General features: G+C 45.3%; 2 protein-coding genes across 4 annotated transcripts in view; one reads left to right on the top strand and one right to left on the bottom strand.

Annotated features, from left to right (window-relative positions):
• Positions 1-430: 430 nt before the first annotated feature.
• On the bottom strand, positions 431-12,784 carry LOC307206746 (adenylate kinase isoenzyme 1-like). 3 transcript variants are annotated; one of them, XM_079960147.1, is made up of 6 exons: positions 12,302-12,765; positions 10,631-10,743; positions 8,488-8,687; positions 4,619-4,732; positions 2,320-2,514; positions 431-573 (listed from the first exon to the last, which is right to left on the bottom strand). In XM_079960147.1, exons 1-6 carry the CDS (start codon positions 12,349-12,351, stop codon positions 487-489), a joined length of 759 nt encoding a protein of 252 aa, XP_079816273.1. In that variant the 5' UTR covers positions 12,352-12,765; the 3' UTR covers positions 431-486. The 3 variants fall into 3 exon arrangements, with proteins under 3 accessions (XP_079816273.1, XP_079816272.1, XP_079816274.1); XM_079960146.1 differs by lacking the exon at positions 431-573 and having other exon boundaries at positions 1,898-2,514; positions 12,302-12,769; XM_079960148.1 differs by lacking the exons at positions 431-573; positions 4,619-4,732 and having other exon boundaries at positions 1,898-2,514; positions 12,302-12,784.
• Positions 12,785-15,725: 2,941 nt separating this feature from the next.
• Positions 15,726-16,345, top strand: part of GTF2F1 (general transcription factor IIF subunit 1) — a 28,687-nt gene continuing 28,067 nt past the window's right edge. The window contains exon 1 of the mRNA XM_079960114.1: positions 15,726-15,827. The gene's annotated coding sequence lies outside the window, so the exon portion shown is untranslated. The remainder of the gene's footprint in view (positions 15,828-16,345) is intronic.

Raw genomic sequence — 16,345 nt, forward strand, 5'->3', positions numbered from 1 at the left:
ATGGTGCAACAGCCTGGTCTTTATTGATCTTTAAATGCAAAAGACTCACTGTATACAGCAGCTACGAACAGGTGTGAATGGCCCACTGTAGCAGGAAGTGAAGGTACTTACTGAAGAAACTATTAGTATGGATCACATCTTCCTTCCATTTACAGTAAGGATGTTTCTGTGCTAGTTACTGCCCTGTGATCAGTTGAAGTAGGTGCTAGCCATGTGGCTTGGGCATTTTTGTGAGCTGCATCCTTTGGCCTGCACTGGGCCCTGCTAGCTAAGGGCTATTAAACACATACATGATCAATGATTGATGAATGCACCAACATACACACGATTTCCCAAAGGAATTTGCAACTAAGCTGCAAGTCATCAAGTGACGTATATGTGTGTGTGAACTAGCTCTAAGACTTAAAAAAAAAAATCCTGCAGGACATGGTGATGGACCAGCAGCATAAATCTTTATTTTTACGTAGAGATACCTAGCTTTGCACTTTATTTAGTGGTAGCTGCCTTTATCACTTCATCGACTACACTGCAGGATTTGGTAAAAATGGTGTCTGGTGGTTCTTCCCCAAGGATCTGGAAATAAACGGAATGAAGAGCTCTTGGACACATCTGGAGCCAACCACTCACAGAGGAGACTTTTCTGTTGCTACTACCGGGTATATAAAGCCTGAGCGTGCCTCTGTTTATAAGGAATTATGCCAAGTGCGCAGCAGAAAACAACACTTGCTGCTGCCCACCCCCCCACGCTGGGGTAGATATTGACAATGAAAGGAAGCCTGCCCAGTCTTAGGGCTTGGAGTAGGTGTGGCCATCAGTAGACCTTGGTGCAGCTATTAAAATTTTCCCATGAGATAGTCCCACAGATAAGAAAAAGAAGCAAATTGCTGTGGGGGCCAAATGTGTTCTGTGCCCCCCACCTTGGGGTGAAAGAACACACAAACCCATGCCCCTAACACACAAACCCATGCTCAGTTTAACTTAATGGTTCCTATAGAGGTCTTGTGCAAAACAGGCCACATCAACTGTAACAGCTAACAGGGGAGACAAAAATCTTCCTTGACCCCAGCTGCCCTAGAGCAAGAAGTTTACTTTCTGCTTAGATTAGGTTTGGCTTTAATTCACATCTGACAGAATTGCAGAAAAAAGCAAAGATACCTTTGTTGACCTAGAAGAAGAGATGCAAAAAATCCAGTTGAGTAATATATTGAGGTGCATCTTCAAACCCATCAATACCAAATCAAGCCTAATCCGATTGAACTGAAGTTTTGTAGGAGTTAACATATTTAACACCAATGGAGTAGCCACAAAGTGTCTTCCATCAAGCCAACTTTTTTTCTTCCTACCCCCTGCATTGCTTAACAACCAGCCTAGTGAAGAATTTTGGAGAGCTCAAAAGCATTCTCACTATTTTGTATGAGTTTCTTTGGTAAAGAGGTCCAACTGGATTTTATACCTTGCCTCAGTCTTTTTCATCAGCATGGATGGGGCTTTGCTCCCTTCTAGAAGGGGGGTTTCTCGTCATTCTTCAGCTGCCCTTGGGCATCTAAGGGGAGTGGGGCAACCTGCCCGGGCAGCTCCTATCAGATTGAGCTGCTCCTGGAAAGCAGCTTTCAGTGGCTTCTTTAGAGCAAGAAGCAGACCTGGTGCAGTACCTAACCAGCTCTTCTTCTTGGCAGTTCAAACATTCAAAATCAGGAGAAACTGCTAGTGGCAAACTGGAAGAAGTTAAGGGAAATCATTTTGTGGTAGTCAAGGATGAACAGGACAGCATCCTTTTAAGTTTTAAGGGTGGATGGAGCAGCCAAGTAAATTTCGTTGTCCCTGAGAGGGGGCAATGACAATAAAGATATTATTATTATTATTATTATTATTATTATTATTATTATTATTATTATTTGATATCTGCCATCCTGCTTCAAGGAAGGGAATTGTAGCAAATGATCTACTAGAGGGCCCTTCCACTTATGATCCTATTACTTGAGGAGTGAGTGCATTTGAGATTTTGTATTCCAGTATAACTTTTTCATGAGCATTTCTGGAAGACCACCTCCCTGAAATAAGAAGACTGGGGTCTAATATGGCTGTTTCCAACTTCCTGCCCTTTTGTCTTAATGCTTCCTGCCTCGCTGCCTATTGGACACAACCTTTCAAATGGCCCTGTTAATAGGCAAGAGAGAGTCATTCTGAAAAGACTGCCTTGGCTGCTTGTCCACATCAGAATCAAATAAGCTGCCCTCTTGCAAAGTTGCCAGACTTCCAGGCCTGGATTCTGTGGGAAAGGACAAGGAAAGGGGCCCAGCTAAGTTCTCTGAGACCTACATGCCGAAGTAGGCTTTTCTGTAGGTAGTGGGTGAAGACGGGCTCACACAGTGTATAGTAAGTGTCAAGCCGGTTCTGGATGATTTTATCATGGTCATCCACCCTTTCGCCCATCTGGCTTCGGATCAGCAGTCGCTGGACCATTGTCTCTGTTGAGCAGTCAAGCACTATCACGATGTTGGGTGCACGCCCCACCTGCAACATGAAACATACAACTCAGCTGTTAATTGGTTTGCCTTGGGTGTGCAAAGCTGTTGTGCATAGGAACTGAGGAGCCTAGCCAGGATTCAGGGCAGGCATGGAGGGGAGCAGATTTCTTTATTCATTTCATTTCTATCCCACCTTTATCTCCGTGCAGGACCCAAGGCGGCTCACTGCATGAATTAAAACAGATACAGCGAAAAACACACAATATAAAATTTTAAAACATTAAGTAAAAACAGTGCTGAAAGCACTGATAAAAGAAAAAATGTGGCACAGCCACTCCCAGAAGACACACTGCCACAACAACCAGCTAGTGGCCAGAAGCCTGTCTGAACCAAAAGGAAAGCAGAGAAGGAGCTAGCCTAGAAAGGGAGTTCCACAGTCTGGAAGCAGCCACTGAGAAGGCCGTCTCCATCGAAGTCCATATTGCTTCTACAAGCCAGTCAGATGCTTGTAAAAGCCTAAAAGCAGAGTATATGAAGGCAACAGCTCTCCCTGCTGTTCTCTTCCCCCAGCAACTGATCTTTAGAGGTATACTGCCTCTATGTGAAATTCCATTTAGTCATCATTTACTAGTCACTGATAGGCCCCAACCATGAATTCATCTAATGTTCTAAGCCAGGGGTCAGCAAGGCTTACTGGGCATGGGCCGAATCACTCCCGTGGAGATCCTCCATGGGCAGGGCCGGCGCAGCACAGCGCAATGCCAGAAATCATGTCTGCGGCACCGGAAATCGCTTCTGTGCATGCCCAGATGCCAGAAATCATGCATGCAAAAGCGATTTCCGGCGCCACGGACATGCACAGATGCGATTTCCAGAGCTATGGAAAAGAGTCCTGTGCCTCGCTGCACCGGTTTAGCACAGCATGCGGGGACTCGCCAAGTGGGCGGCTTGGTTCTGGGGTGGCTCATGGGCCGGTTAAGTGACCCTCATGGGCCGCTTCCGGCCCATGGGCCTTAGGCTGCCGACCTCTGTTCTAAGCTCATAAAAGCCAATAGGATTTAGGGAACAAGGTGATGGATTCATTGTTTAGGGCAAAATGATAAAAAGGGGGGTAAATAGGGGGGTCACAGTATTGGGCAGCACAGCAATAGGAGCTGGGTGGGGGAGGACTTGTAAGCAGGTCTGTTCTCTGGACATTATTTCATGCAAAGTGCCACATGAAACCTCTGGAGGTAACCTTACTTCAAGGCACAGTCCAGCATGTGGCCTGAGATCCAGCTGTAAGGAGTTAGCTGCTGGTCTGGCTGACACCCCCACCCAATCTGTACTTAATATTTGGTGTGAAATAGGCAAACTTCCGTAGGCAAAACAGTTATGAATGTGGTGTTCTACGTGACAACATGCTGGTCTGGCAAGGTTAGTACTTCTCAACTCAGAATGATTTGGAGGTACAGTTCCTTCTCTGAGCTTGCAGTGACAGGGATAGAGTGCCTCTATAGAATGCCTCTCACAAACAGTAGTAAGTATTGTCCAAATTATAAAGACCTGTGAGAGCTGAAAAACAAAGATAAAGCCCAGGCAAAAAGGACCAGACCCTTTGAGCTATACAGTCAAACCTCGGTTCCCAAACGCCGAAAACCCGGAAGTGTTGCAGTTTTCAAACGTTTTTCAGAAGCTGAACATCCAACGCGGGTTCCGCTTGAGTGCCACAAGCTCTTGCAGCCAATCGGAAGCCGTGCTTTGGTTGTCGAACGTTTCGGAAGCCGAATGGGCTGGAACAGATTACGTTCAACAACCAAGGTTTGACTACTTTATTTTCACAGCATCACCTGACTAGGGATTTTCATTGTGGCTTTCCAACCAGCTTTTAATTTAGCATCTGACCTGACAAAAAATTTACAAGCACAGGATTATTGCATTTCCGCTATCTATACTGCGCTCCTTCCCCCTAGCCCTCTTTGAGTTTGAAACAGAACCCAAAGATCTGGTACGCAACCAATCAGCCACTGGTCTATTGGGAATGTATTCCTTGCCAACCCACAAGTTACCCATTTGATGTTGCACATTTCAACCTGAGAGCCTCTAGAGCATTTCCTTCCTTGGCACAGGTCAAGCCTCTCTTTCACCTCCCACTCAGAGGCCACACTTACCACTTCTTCAAATAGCTTGGCCTGACTGATTTCCCGGGGGAAGCCTTCTACAAAGAATCCTTTGACGTTTTCGGCTTTTAGCATGTTGTCAGTAAGCAGTTCCAAGATGTAGCCCTGGAGAGACAGTCATCTCCATCGTCAAAGAGCTTTATTACACCAGATAAAGGCAACAATAAACCACCCAACTTAGCGCTGTTTCATCCACCTTTCTGATGTCCTCCGAGGGTCTCAATCTCTGGCCATATTTAAGTCCTTCCAAAGAGCCTTTTAGGTTTCAGTCCAGAAAGAACTAACCTATGGGAGCAGTTTCCCACTATAATAGATTAGACTGCAGCCTGCTTGTGAAGTACCGTGCAAGCAAACCATCAGCAGTAGCCATAAACATTTAGCCAACACTAACTGGGCAAATTCAAGAATCTGGTCTGAGCTTAGCAAGGCAACCAAGCCCTGGATTCAGTGTGATTTTCACTGTTGCTTTCAGAAAGGGAGAATTAAAATATGTGTGTGAGAGAGAGAAAGAGAGACTGCAGTTGTGCTCAGGTGGTGAGGGCTCCTCCTTGAAAGTACAATACTTGTCACTTCTGTTCCAGTGTGCTCCACAATCAACACTCTTCTGCTCTTGCTGTTCAGAAGAACAGCTGAAAGGGTGGCCACGGAACTGATCAAGTGGTGTTCCCATTGTTGTAGGAATGCGGGTGGAACATGGAGGTAATTCAGCATCCTGTCTCACACTCTGGCCAACCAGATGCCTTCAGGAAAACCGCAGGAGAGGCAGGAGAGCAACAGTCTTATTGCCCTTGCTTCAAAGCAGCAAATATTCTCCCGCATAATGTCTCTGAAACTACCTATTTCACTTAGGCATCATAGCTCTCCATAATTATCTCCATGACTTTGTCTAATCCCCCCTTAAAGCCTTTTGCTCTTAGATGCCTTATAAATGTATGGCACATATAATATCCCAGGGTGTGGTCTGAAGGGATGTTAAGCAGGTCAGATCAGTGGCTGGATGAGTGAGCCCTTGGGAACTTCCTTGGGCTCCATGGCACAAGAAAGGTGGGATAGAGATATAAATAAATATAAGAGCCCCTACTGAATTAGAGCAAGAGGCCATCAAGTCTAGCATCAAAAATGTTCATTTAAAAAAATAATCTGAGATACTTTTCACTAGATTATAGCTTTAAATCCTGTTATTCAGTGCTGTTACACTTAATTTTCTTTCATTTAATATTTTTTAAAATCTAATTGCAGCATCATTCATTGTTTGGAAGATTGCAAAATAAAAATAAAAAATGACTGAAATTAGATCTATTTAAAAAAAAAAATTGCAACAAATTCCAGCTCAATTTTCCAGCCAATTTCCACCCAAAATGTCAAGTACTGTATATATGCATGTTAGCTAAATGCAACGTGTGGCACGTTGCTATGCCCAAGGGGCATGATGAACATTTTAGTTGAAGCACATGCCAAAATGGGAGTTGAAGGTATTTGGACCAGGGCTCAGAGGGGAATAAAAGAGCAAACTGCTTCTGGAATATAAATCTAGTGATCTCAGCGGGAGAGGGCAGAACGTTTAGGGTTTGTCTCCTAGTTGAGCAAGCTGTCATTGGCAGGGAAAACTTCCAAAAGGCAGACTCATACTAACAACTGTTGCTGAGTTGATCCTAGTGAAATACTAATACAGTAGATAAGTAGATACATTTCACTGGTCCAAATTCTAGGCATATGCAGACTGAATTTTGCCGAAGTTTTGACATAGAGGCCACAATGTAACACATGGTATGGCACACCTAACTTTATGTAGCATTGTTGCAGGAATCTAATTTATATTCTTTATAAAAATAATCCATCTATATTCAAATGGGAACAAACTCTCACTGATACTAATGTATTACTGCTGCTGAAACTCCCAAATGGTCAGATTTCAGGAAGACACATCAAAAGGAATAAACATTTCACAAAAATGGTATTAGTTCATTAGCAGCATAAACTTATGCATTTCTGCTTGGAAGTAAATTCTATTGAGTCAATGAGACTTGACTTCCAGATAAGGCTATGCAGTGGTACCTTGGTTTACAACCATAATCCATTCCGGAGGTCCATTTGTAAACCAAAACAGGTTGTAACCCAAAGCGCGCTTTTGCCAATGGGGCCTCCCCCCAAAAAATTATTCGTAATAAAAAAAAAGGGTTGTAATCCAAAAAAAGGTTGCAAACTGGGACATGCACTTCCGGGTTTGACATGTTTGTAATCCAAAACGTATGCAAACCAAGACATATGCAAAACAAGGTACCACTGTATAGGACTGCAGCCTTAGTACTAGAAGGCATGCTCACAGTGTGGATGGGGAGGGATGTGCAGGCCTGGATAGCTCAGTTGGTTAGACCATGGTGCTGATAACGCCAAGGTTGCAGGTTCGATCCCTGTGTGGACCAACTGCATATTCCTGCACTGCAGGGGGTTGGACTAGATGATCCTCAGGGTCCCTTCCAACTCTACAGTTCTATGATTCTGTGACAATATCTTCATACAAGTCCCTGACCTTCCCCAGGTACACAGGGAATGTTTGCAGGGGCTTCTACATAAGTTCCTTTGGATGCAAGCAGAACCTTCCTTTCAGCCCAGGACCCTTATAAAGCAGGGTCCCTTACTGCATGGAGCGGTCTACTCCTGTTCACATTCAGAATGTCAGTTCAAGCATGTTACTTTTTTAATACTTACATTGAATGAATTTTATTATTACAGTCACAGACCAGTTCCGGCTCACTTACAATATCAGGAAAATCATAAAACACAACAGGTATACATTGAATTGCGATTGTGTATAACAGAGAAAATACAGATATAGCGGCAGTTAAAAATATATATTAAATCTTGATCACTAAAATATAACCTAAAATTGTCATTTAGAACCTTAATCGTTTTGGTAGTACAGCTTGTTCCCTAAGCTTTATGGCAGTCACACAGAATTTGGCCACCCTTAGTGTGATCTCTAGATCCTTGTCCTCTACCAGGAGTTTTAGACATTGAAGTTCGGACCCATTTGGAGATTTTTGTATAACAGGAGTGATAAATACCGAGCGTATATCCCCGTAGAAATGGCAGCGTAACAAAGCTGCAGGGGCAGACTTGTTCCACGTATGCTTTACCCTCGAATCTGCCCTGCAATAAGGCAGATGGCAGCACGTTAATTACACTGATTATTTTTGTATGGCTGCGACAGGGCCATATAGATCCTTCTGTTTCTCCTTTGAGGGTTTAATTATCCAAAACACAACATGCACAGTGTTTAAAATGGTTATCTACCGTATTTTCCGCTCTATAACACGCACCCGACCATAACATGCACGTAGTTTTTAGAGGAGGAAAATCCGTAGGCATGCCACCCGTAGGCATTTCCTCCATAACACGTACAGACATTTCCCCTTACTTTCTAGGAGGAAAAAAGTGAGTGTTATGGTGCCAGGTGGCGCTGTGGGTTAAAGCCTCAGCACCTAGGGCTTGCCGATCGAAAGGTCGGCGGTTCGAATCCCTGCGGCGGGGTGCGCTCCCGCTGCTCGGTCCCAGCGCCTGCCAACCTAGCAGTTCGAAAGCACCTCCGGGTGCAAGTAGATAAATAGGGACCGCTTACCAGCGGGAAGGTAAACGGCGTTTCCGTGTGCGGCTCTGGCTCTGGCTCTGGGCAGAGCAGCGATGTCACGCTGGCCACGTGACCCGGAAGTGTCTCCGGACAGCGCTGGCCCCTGGCCTCTTAAGTGAGATGGGCGCACAACCCCAGAGTCTGTCAAGACTGGCCCGTACGGGCAGGGGTACCTTTTCCTTTACTTTAATGGAAAGGGGTTCTGCAGGTGGCAGGTGTGAGGGCTTCTTACCGAGGGCACCAGAGCCCCTTTTAGGATGATGTCCCTAATGGTCTTTCCTTTCCGGGTAGGCCTGCTGGCTTCTGCTCGCAGCAGCTCTCCAATGCCAACGTGGTAGAAATCATACTTGCTTGCCAGCCGGTGACCCTGTATCTGCTTGCCGCAACCTGGACCACCCACCATAAAAATGATGATGGGACTCTGCAACTTCTCTGCAGTGAAAGAAAGTGAGGTATAAGAAAGGGGACTTTCTCCTTGGAAATAAGGTGCAAGAATTAAATCACTGCAATCTGGGGATGAGGCAGCCTTTCCAATAAGCAGCGTGGGGATGCCCACCTTAGGTGGAACATTTTGAATGGTTTCAAGGCATTAAACACAGGTTCAGCATTTTTGTGTCACAGACCTTTTTGTTTTCTAAATACAGTGGTGCCTCGCAAGACGAAAAGAATCCGTTCCGTGAGTCTCTTCGTCTTGCGGTTTTTTTGTCTTGCGAAGCAAGCCCATTAGCGGCTTAGCAGATTAGCACTATTAGCGGCTTAGCGGATCAGCTGATAAGCGGCTTAGCGGCTTAGAAAAAGGGGGGGGGAGGGAAAAAAACCCGCAGGAACTCGCAAGACATTTTCGTCTTGCGAAGCAAGCCCATAGGGAAATTCGTTTTGCGAAGCACCTCCAAAACGGAAAACCCTTTCGTCTAGCGGGTTTTCCGCCTTGCGAGGCATTCGTCTTGCGGGGCACCACTGTATAACAACAACAACAATCTTTATTATGGTCCAGAGACTCAACAAATTGTTACAAAGCAATACACAATTCATACAGCCTACCTCCAGGTTAAACAAGCATTTTGTTCAGAATATAGGGATCACTGGTTCTTGCGACCACCGATAAAAACTTTGCACTTTTCTAAATATACTATTGAAATATACCTATTTACGGGCAGTGATGCAGCTGAGTGCAGATGCTACATTACTGTGAAGATCTTGCTGGTAGATGGTGCCAATGTTATGAAATAAATAAGAGAGTGGTCTTCAATCCCATGGAAGCAATGACATCCTCAGGTGCTGCTGGTCTGCAGGTTTTGGTACTGCCTTCTCTGCCTCATTAGACACCTATCTGAACCCCCAGCAAGTCCCTCATTAGGTAGGTTGGTACGGGCTAGTTCAGGCATAGGCAGCCTTTGGCCCTCCAGATGTTTTGACCTACAACTCCCATGATCCCTAGCTAACAGGACCAGTGGTCAGGGATGATGGGAATTGTAGTCCAAAACATCTGGAGGGCCGAAGGTTGCCTATGCCTGGGCTAGTTTCTGTTGGGCTGTCCAAGATGGTTGCGTGCCAGAGGCCAAAAATCCAAATGAATTGCTAATTAACATGGGGCACAAGCTACCAGTCCGTTCTCCTTAGCAGCCCCCACTGAAACTAGCAATGCAAGAGCATCACTTTGCTCCAAAGTAATGAAATGGGAGACAGATCTGGTCCACAGGCAGGGCCGGGTTTAGGTTTGATGAGGCCCTAAGCTACTGAAGGTAATGGGGCCCTTTCTATGTCCAGCTGTCCTTTGTCAACAACAAATTGTCGCTGCTTTTTGTGTTGAATATATGCTATATGGTAATTTATGAACCTAATAGGTATCTAAAGCCATTTGCACATGCAGAATGTAGGCACCCTGCATATAGAAATGAGCAAGCCAGTGATATTTAAGGGAGCAGGCTAGCAGGCGGGGGCCCATGACTTACATCATAGGAGCCTACACTACACAAAACACTATTGCTGTATGTAGGTTTTCTTTATTTGCTTTTTATCATATTTTGGAAATGTACATCCAGGGTTTTTGTTCTTTACATTTTTTGGAGGGGCCCTAAGAGTGTGGGGCCCTAAGCTATAGCTTGTTTAGCTTATACGTAAATCCAGCACTGTACAGGGCACTTTTCACTGTAGAATTCTCTTGTGTAAACCGTGTTGGATGAACCAGAACTGTTGTGTTCATTCTTCTGCAACTTGTGCAGAACTTTCTGATGGCTTGTGCCCTGGGCAGGGCTTGAGGTGGATCAGACCTGGGAGTAAAACCTAAGGGAAATCTATTGACTGGAATGCTTGTTGATAACATTGTTTTGAAAGCCTGCAGAATGCACAAAACAGAAAGAAGTGCAATCGGTTACCTTGTAGTTCACGTTTCAAGGGCTTGATGGATTTTGGAAGTCTGCCCTGGCAAATCCCCATCCCTCTGGGCATCCAGGGATCTGCAGGTACTGGTCCAGCAGCCTTCAAATTCCTGTAAAAAAATAATTTGGCCATTTCAGCTTAACTGATATGTGACTCCCCTGAGCTGTCTTTCTGATGTCACAGACATGTGATGTCATAGATTTTATGGCAAGCAAAACTGGGGCAACTAGACTGAACTGCTTTGGTAGGGGGACAGAGACCAGATGGGCAGAAGGGTTGGAGACAAACTGAGAAACTGGCAAGTCATTCATATCTGGACTTAGTGTTCAGTTTGATAGTGAATAAAATAAACCATCTGATATAACTGAAGCTGGCTAGCAGAAAAGGAAGTACCTGTCTCCTTTCCTTGATTGTAACTCCCAAGGGAGGGGGGGAGTAGGCTACTGAAGGCTGCATCCTGACAATTGCTATTATTGCATTGCAGAACAAGGCGAGTGCCATTGGGTGAGTATGGAAGTAGTCTCTGTTTTGGCCTCCCTCAGCTGTTTTATTGTCAACAGCTTTTGGACCCTCTTACATCAAGCTGCTTAAAAGTTATTCAGTCCTCAGTACTCTCTTCCTACATAAGTTCTACTAAAACCAGTTTGCTAGGCTCAGAATCTGCAAAGCACTGTGCCAGACCGGACTCCTCAAGCCCTGACAATCACAGCTTGTGGAGCCTGGTGCACAGTGTCCCACAAGACTAGGGAATCAAGTGACTGTTGTTGTTTAGTTGTTTAGTCGTGTCCGACTCTTTGTGACCCCATGGACCAGAGCACGCCAGGCACTCCTGTCTTCCACTGCCTCCCGCAGTTTGGTCAAACTCATGCTGGTAGCTTCGAGAACACTGTCCAACCATCTCATCCTCTGTCGTCCCCTTCTCCTTGCGCCCTCCATTTTTCCCAACACCAGGGTCTTTTCCAGGGAGTCTTCTCTTCTCATCAGGTGGCCAAAGTATTGGAGCCTCAGCTTCACGATCTGTCCTTCCAGTGAGTACTCAGGGCTGATTTCCTTAAGAATGGAGAGGTTTGATCTTCTTGCAGTCCATGGGACTCTCAAGAGTCTCCTCCAGCACCATAATTCAAAAGCATCAATTCTTCGGCGATCAGCCTTCTTTATGGTCCAGCTTTCACTTCCATACATCACTACTGAGAAAACCATAGCATTAACTATACGGACCTTTGTTGGCAAGGTGATGTCTCTACTTTTTAAGATGCTGTCTAGGTTTGTCATTGCATTTCTCCCAAGAAGCAGGCATCTTTTAATTTCATGGCTGCTGTCACCATCTACAGTGACTAGACACAGCTTTTTTGCATAGGGCTTTCAGGCCAGCCATGATGATGTAGGAGGCACAGGACTTTGCTAGTTGGCACCGTACTTTGCAGGCTCCTACGATCAGCTATAGGGCAGGTGTGTGTGGCTTTCCAAAGGTGACGCATTGACCAAATGGCGGGGGGGGGGGGGAGAGACTTGGTGAGCCTAATCAGGCCCAGGGGCAGGAGATCCCCCACAACTACTCTAGAATGGTGCTGGTCACCAAAGAGCACACAAGGCCTTTGCTGGTTATGCAATCATCCGCCATCTATACAAGTCTGGCTTTGGGTTGATGTGCAGTGGGAACAACCCACCTTTGCAAAGAGATGCACACAAACATGTTCATGGCAGGAGTTCTCTGCATGGTTTTCCTGTGGGACAGATGAATATAGGATAATACTGTACGTATTTGCTTTTGCAATCACATCAGAGAGGGACACACAAAAGAAATAAGAAGAACAAGCTGCTTCACACCATAGATCTAACTGCTGGCAAAACTGAAACCACATCAAAATGCAGTTGCCCACCATCAAGAAGACACTCGCATTTTAACATTTAGGTAAGGTTAAGTGTGTTGTTAAGGGATGCGGGTGGCACTGTGGTCTAAACCACTGAGCCTCTTGGGCTTGCTGATCCATGCGCTGCTCTGATTTCGGTGTTCAGTTACGCCAGAAGCGGCTTAGTCATGCTGGCCACATGATGTGGAAAAACTGTCTGCGGACAAACACACGCTTCCTTGGCCTGTAAAGCGAGATGAGCGCCGCAACCCCAGAGTCATCTGAGACTGGACTTAACTGTCAGGGGTCCTCTACCTTTTTTTTTTTAAGTATGTTGTTTGTGTCTCCAGCCAAAGAGGTACACAGATATACAGACAACCAGTGCCTTTTTTTTCTCTTAAAAAATGTTTAGGGGTACTCTCATCTTCCAACTCATATTGAAATACTGCCCCTCAGTGAGGCCAAACTTAAAATTCACAAAATGTTTCAGGGTATGCGTCCCACTGCGTCCCCAGAAAAAAAGCACTGCAGACAACTGTGGTGGAGTGATTAAAATAAAGTCCGACTGAGAGACCAGGGTTCAAGTCTCTTGAACAGATTTTGTGCCAGCCACTCATTATTTGTGTGTGTGTGTGTGTGTGCCTAGCCTACTGAAATAAAAAATTTAAGGTCTTATATATATAATAAATGTACCAAGCAAACATGTACATAAATATATAAATCACATGTCTGAAGCAGCACAGGAAAACAGCCCTGGAACTATTTTGACTCCCAAACTAACCAAATGATTTCTCTGGATGGTCAAGGAAACTGGAAAAGCCTCCCCATTGTCTTTTCATTCACAAATCCTGTCTTAAGGGTATGTCTGTGTATGAATAGGGTGAGCCTGTGACCTGGCTCAGGAACTAAGTATTTATCATTACAAAAGACTGGCCAGGCTCCCCAGGGTATCCAATCAAGTAAGCATTAACAGGTAACCTGCCAGACAGGAGATAAACAACGACAGGAGATAAACAAGGCACTCAGATTTCTGTTGTAGATCGCCCTTTCTGTGATATAGGTATGATGTGTCTGGGGGGTGGTCTTGAGCATGATATTTCTGGGGGTGGTCTTGGACTCCAGGGCTGGCAACTCTATATAAGGGCGGACACACGTTGGTTCAGGGTCCTCCTCCTGCGTGTGAAGGGGGCATCCTGTTGCAACAGTTCAATAAAGATCAGGCTTACAAGCTGCTTTGCTTCTCAATATTCTCTGGTTGGCCTCTTATTTTCTTGATGGAGAACCTGCAAAGGACTCAATAATAATAATAATAATAATAATAATAATAATAATAAAAAATTTTATTTATACCCCGCCCTCCCCTGCCAAGGCTGCTAACAAGCAATAATAAAAACAAGTTGAATGAATACAACTTAAAAACAAGATTAAAATACAACATTGAAACATTAAAATAAGGGAATAAGGGCAATTTTTCGTTTATTACACTACCCTACTTGGCTATTATGAGTCTTGAACAGGGTAATCCCCATATATGCTGCCCTGGCCTTGGAAAACAGGGATTTTTAAATCTGAAATTTAAAAACTAAACAGCAGTTGCGAACACCAGACTGTCTATCAAGAAGCTGCAAAGCTCTTTCCTCTGACAGACCAATAAACGCGAAATTAACCCGCGATCGTCTGCACCCTTGATAGACTCCGCCCGCATTCGGCGCGTCACAGGATTGCCTTTTAAGGCGAGAGGAGGTGCTCATTTACGCCACGCCCCTTCCGATGGGCGCGGTTTCCACAGCAACCGCCTCGGACTCCCCACTTCCGCTAAAAGGGAACCGGCGCTTCTGCGCATGCTCAGTTCAACCGGCGGGTGCGGTCGCGGTCAAAGAGGTGCCTCACAAAGCTCCACGCAACCGCGACTTAAGGTTCCGGTTAGGATGCAACGCAAAAAGCAGGGGAAGTGTATTATATAGAAATCCGTCGTGTGTGTTTTTTAAAGGAACAGTCACGGGCTCCCTTTCTTTTGGAGATGATCCTACAAAATGTGCACGTGGTCATCTAGTAGAAGTCCGAAACTAGCAGTCGAAATAAATTACAAAAATAAAAAATTGTCCAGTACCACCTTATAGACTAACTCTTTTTAATTTTTTTATTTATTTCGACTGCGTCAGACCAACACGGCTACCTACCTGAACCCAAAACTAGCAGTTGCTTGTTGTTGTTGTTGTTTACTCGTTTAGTCGTGTCCGACTCTTTGTGACCCCATGGACCAGAGCACGCCAGGCACTCCTGTCTTCCACTGCCTCCCGCAGTTTGGTCAAACTTATGCTGGTAGTTTCAAGAACACTGTCCAACCATCTCATCCTCTGTCGTCCCCTTCTCCTTGTGCCCTCAATCTTTCCCAACATCAGGGTCTTTTCCAGGGAGTCTTCTCTTCTCATGAGGTGGCCAAAGTATTGGAGCCTCAGCTTCAGGATCTGTCCTTCCAGTGAGCACTCAGGGCTGATTTCCCTAAGAATGGATAGGTTTGATCTTCTTGCAGTCCATGGGACTCTCAAGAGTCTCCTCCAGCACCGTAATTCAAAAGCATCAATTCTTCCACGATCAGCCTTCTTTATGGTCCAGCTTTCACTTCCATACATCACTACTGGGAAAACCATAGCATTAACTATACGGACCTTTGTCAGCAAGGTGATGTCTCTGCTTTTTAGGATGCTGTCCAGGTTTGTCATTGCTTTTCTCCCAAGAAGCAGGCGTCTTTTAATTTCGTGGCTGCTGTCACCATCTGCAGTGATCTTGGAGCCCAAAAAAGTAAAATCTCTCACTGCCTCCATTTCTTCCCCTTCTATTTGCCAGGAGGTGATGGGACCAGTGGCCATGATCTACCTGAACCCAGAACTAGCAGTTGTTGACATACTGTGTTTATGGAAGACAATCTTACTCGGCTACGCGTGATCGCCAAAGACCAAGCAAAACTTGATGCACAAAAACAAAATAAAAACGAGCTTTATTATAATTTTAAATGCGATTTTTAATTATATTAATGATTTATAATTGTTGTTGTTGTCTTGTACTTTTAGTGTTGAAACTTATTCCAAAACGCTGCAATAAAATGGGAAACTCCCGCCGGCGCCAAAAATAAAAAATAAAAACCCACCCTCTGCTGCTCTATTTTGAGCTTTCCCCTTTGTTCCTGCGCCCCTCACATGGCGGGCGCCAATGACTTCGGCACACGGGTACCGGAAGTGTTAAGAGACCATGGAGCCACGGAGACGCCTCCCTTGGTCCTCGCGCATGCGTGTGTGGCGACGGCGGGGAAAGCGCAGGAGACCGGTGTGCTGCTGCCGGGCAGGTGAGGAGGCTGCGTGTCGGGCGAGGAAGGAGCGGGGAGGGAGGCGGGTGCGGGGCGCGCGTGTAAATACGGTACTCCAGCAAGTGCTGCCATGGGACGGAAGCGCCCCGGTCTGCCCCACCCCCATTCCCTGGAAGGGACCCAGGAGTTCGGGTGCCCCACCCCCCACCCACCGGTTCAGTCCTTGCAGGGGTATTCTCAGGTTCGGACAGGTTCGCCCTCCAGCCCCAAACCCCCCCAAACCCCAACGCCTTTTCAGGTTGCCACTTTGTTTTGGTTTTTTGTTAACATTTTATTAATCTCCCAAAAAGAGCAGAAAAAGAAAAAAGAAAACAACAAAAATACAAAATCATTACAAAACAAGGGAGAAAAAGAACATAAACAATTTTTTAAACCATAATTTTTTGCTTTACTTTAATCCCCCTCTTGATTCCATTGTTTTATGCTTGTTCACGCCCGTCCATAGAACCTTATATTCCTAACAAGCCAATTTTAAAACCTTCTTCATCTTATTACAA

The sequence above is a fragment of the Podarcis cretensis genome, assembly GCF_951804945.1.
Source record: "Podarcis cretensis genome assembly, chromosome: 17".
NCBI lineage: Eukaryota > Metazoa > Chordata > Lepidosauria > Squamata > Lacertidae > Podarcis > Podarcis cretensis.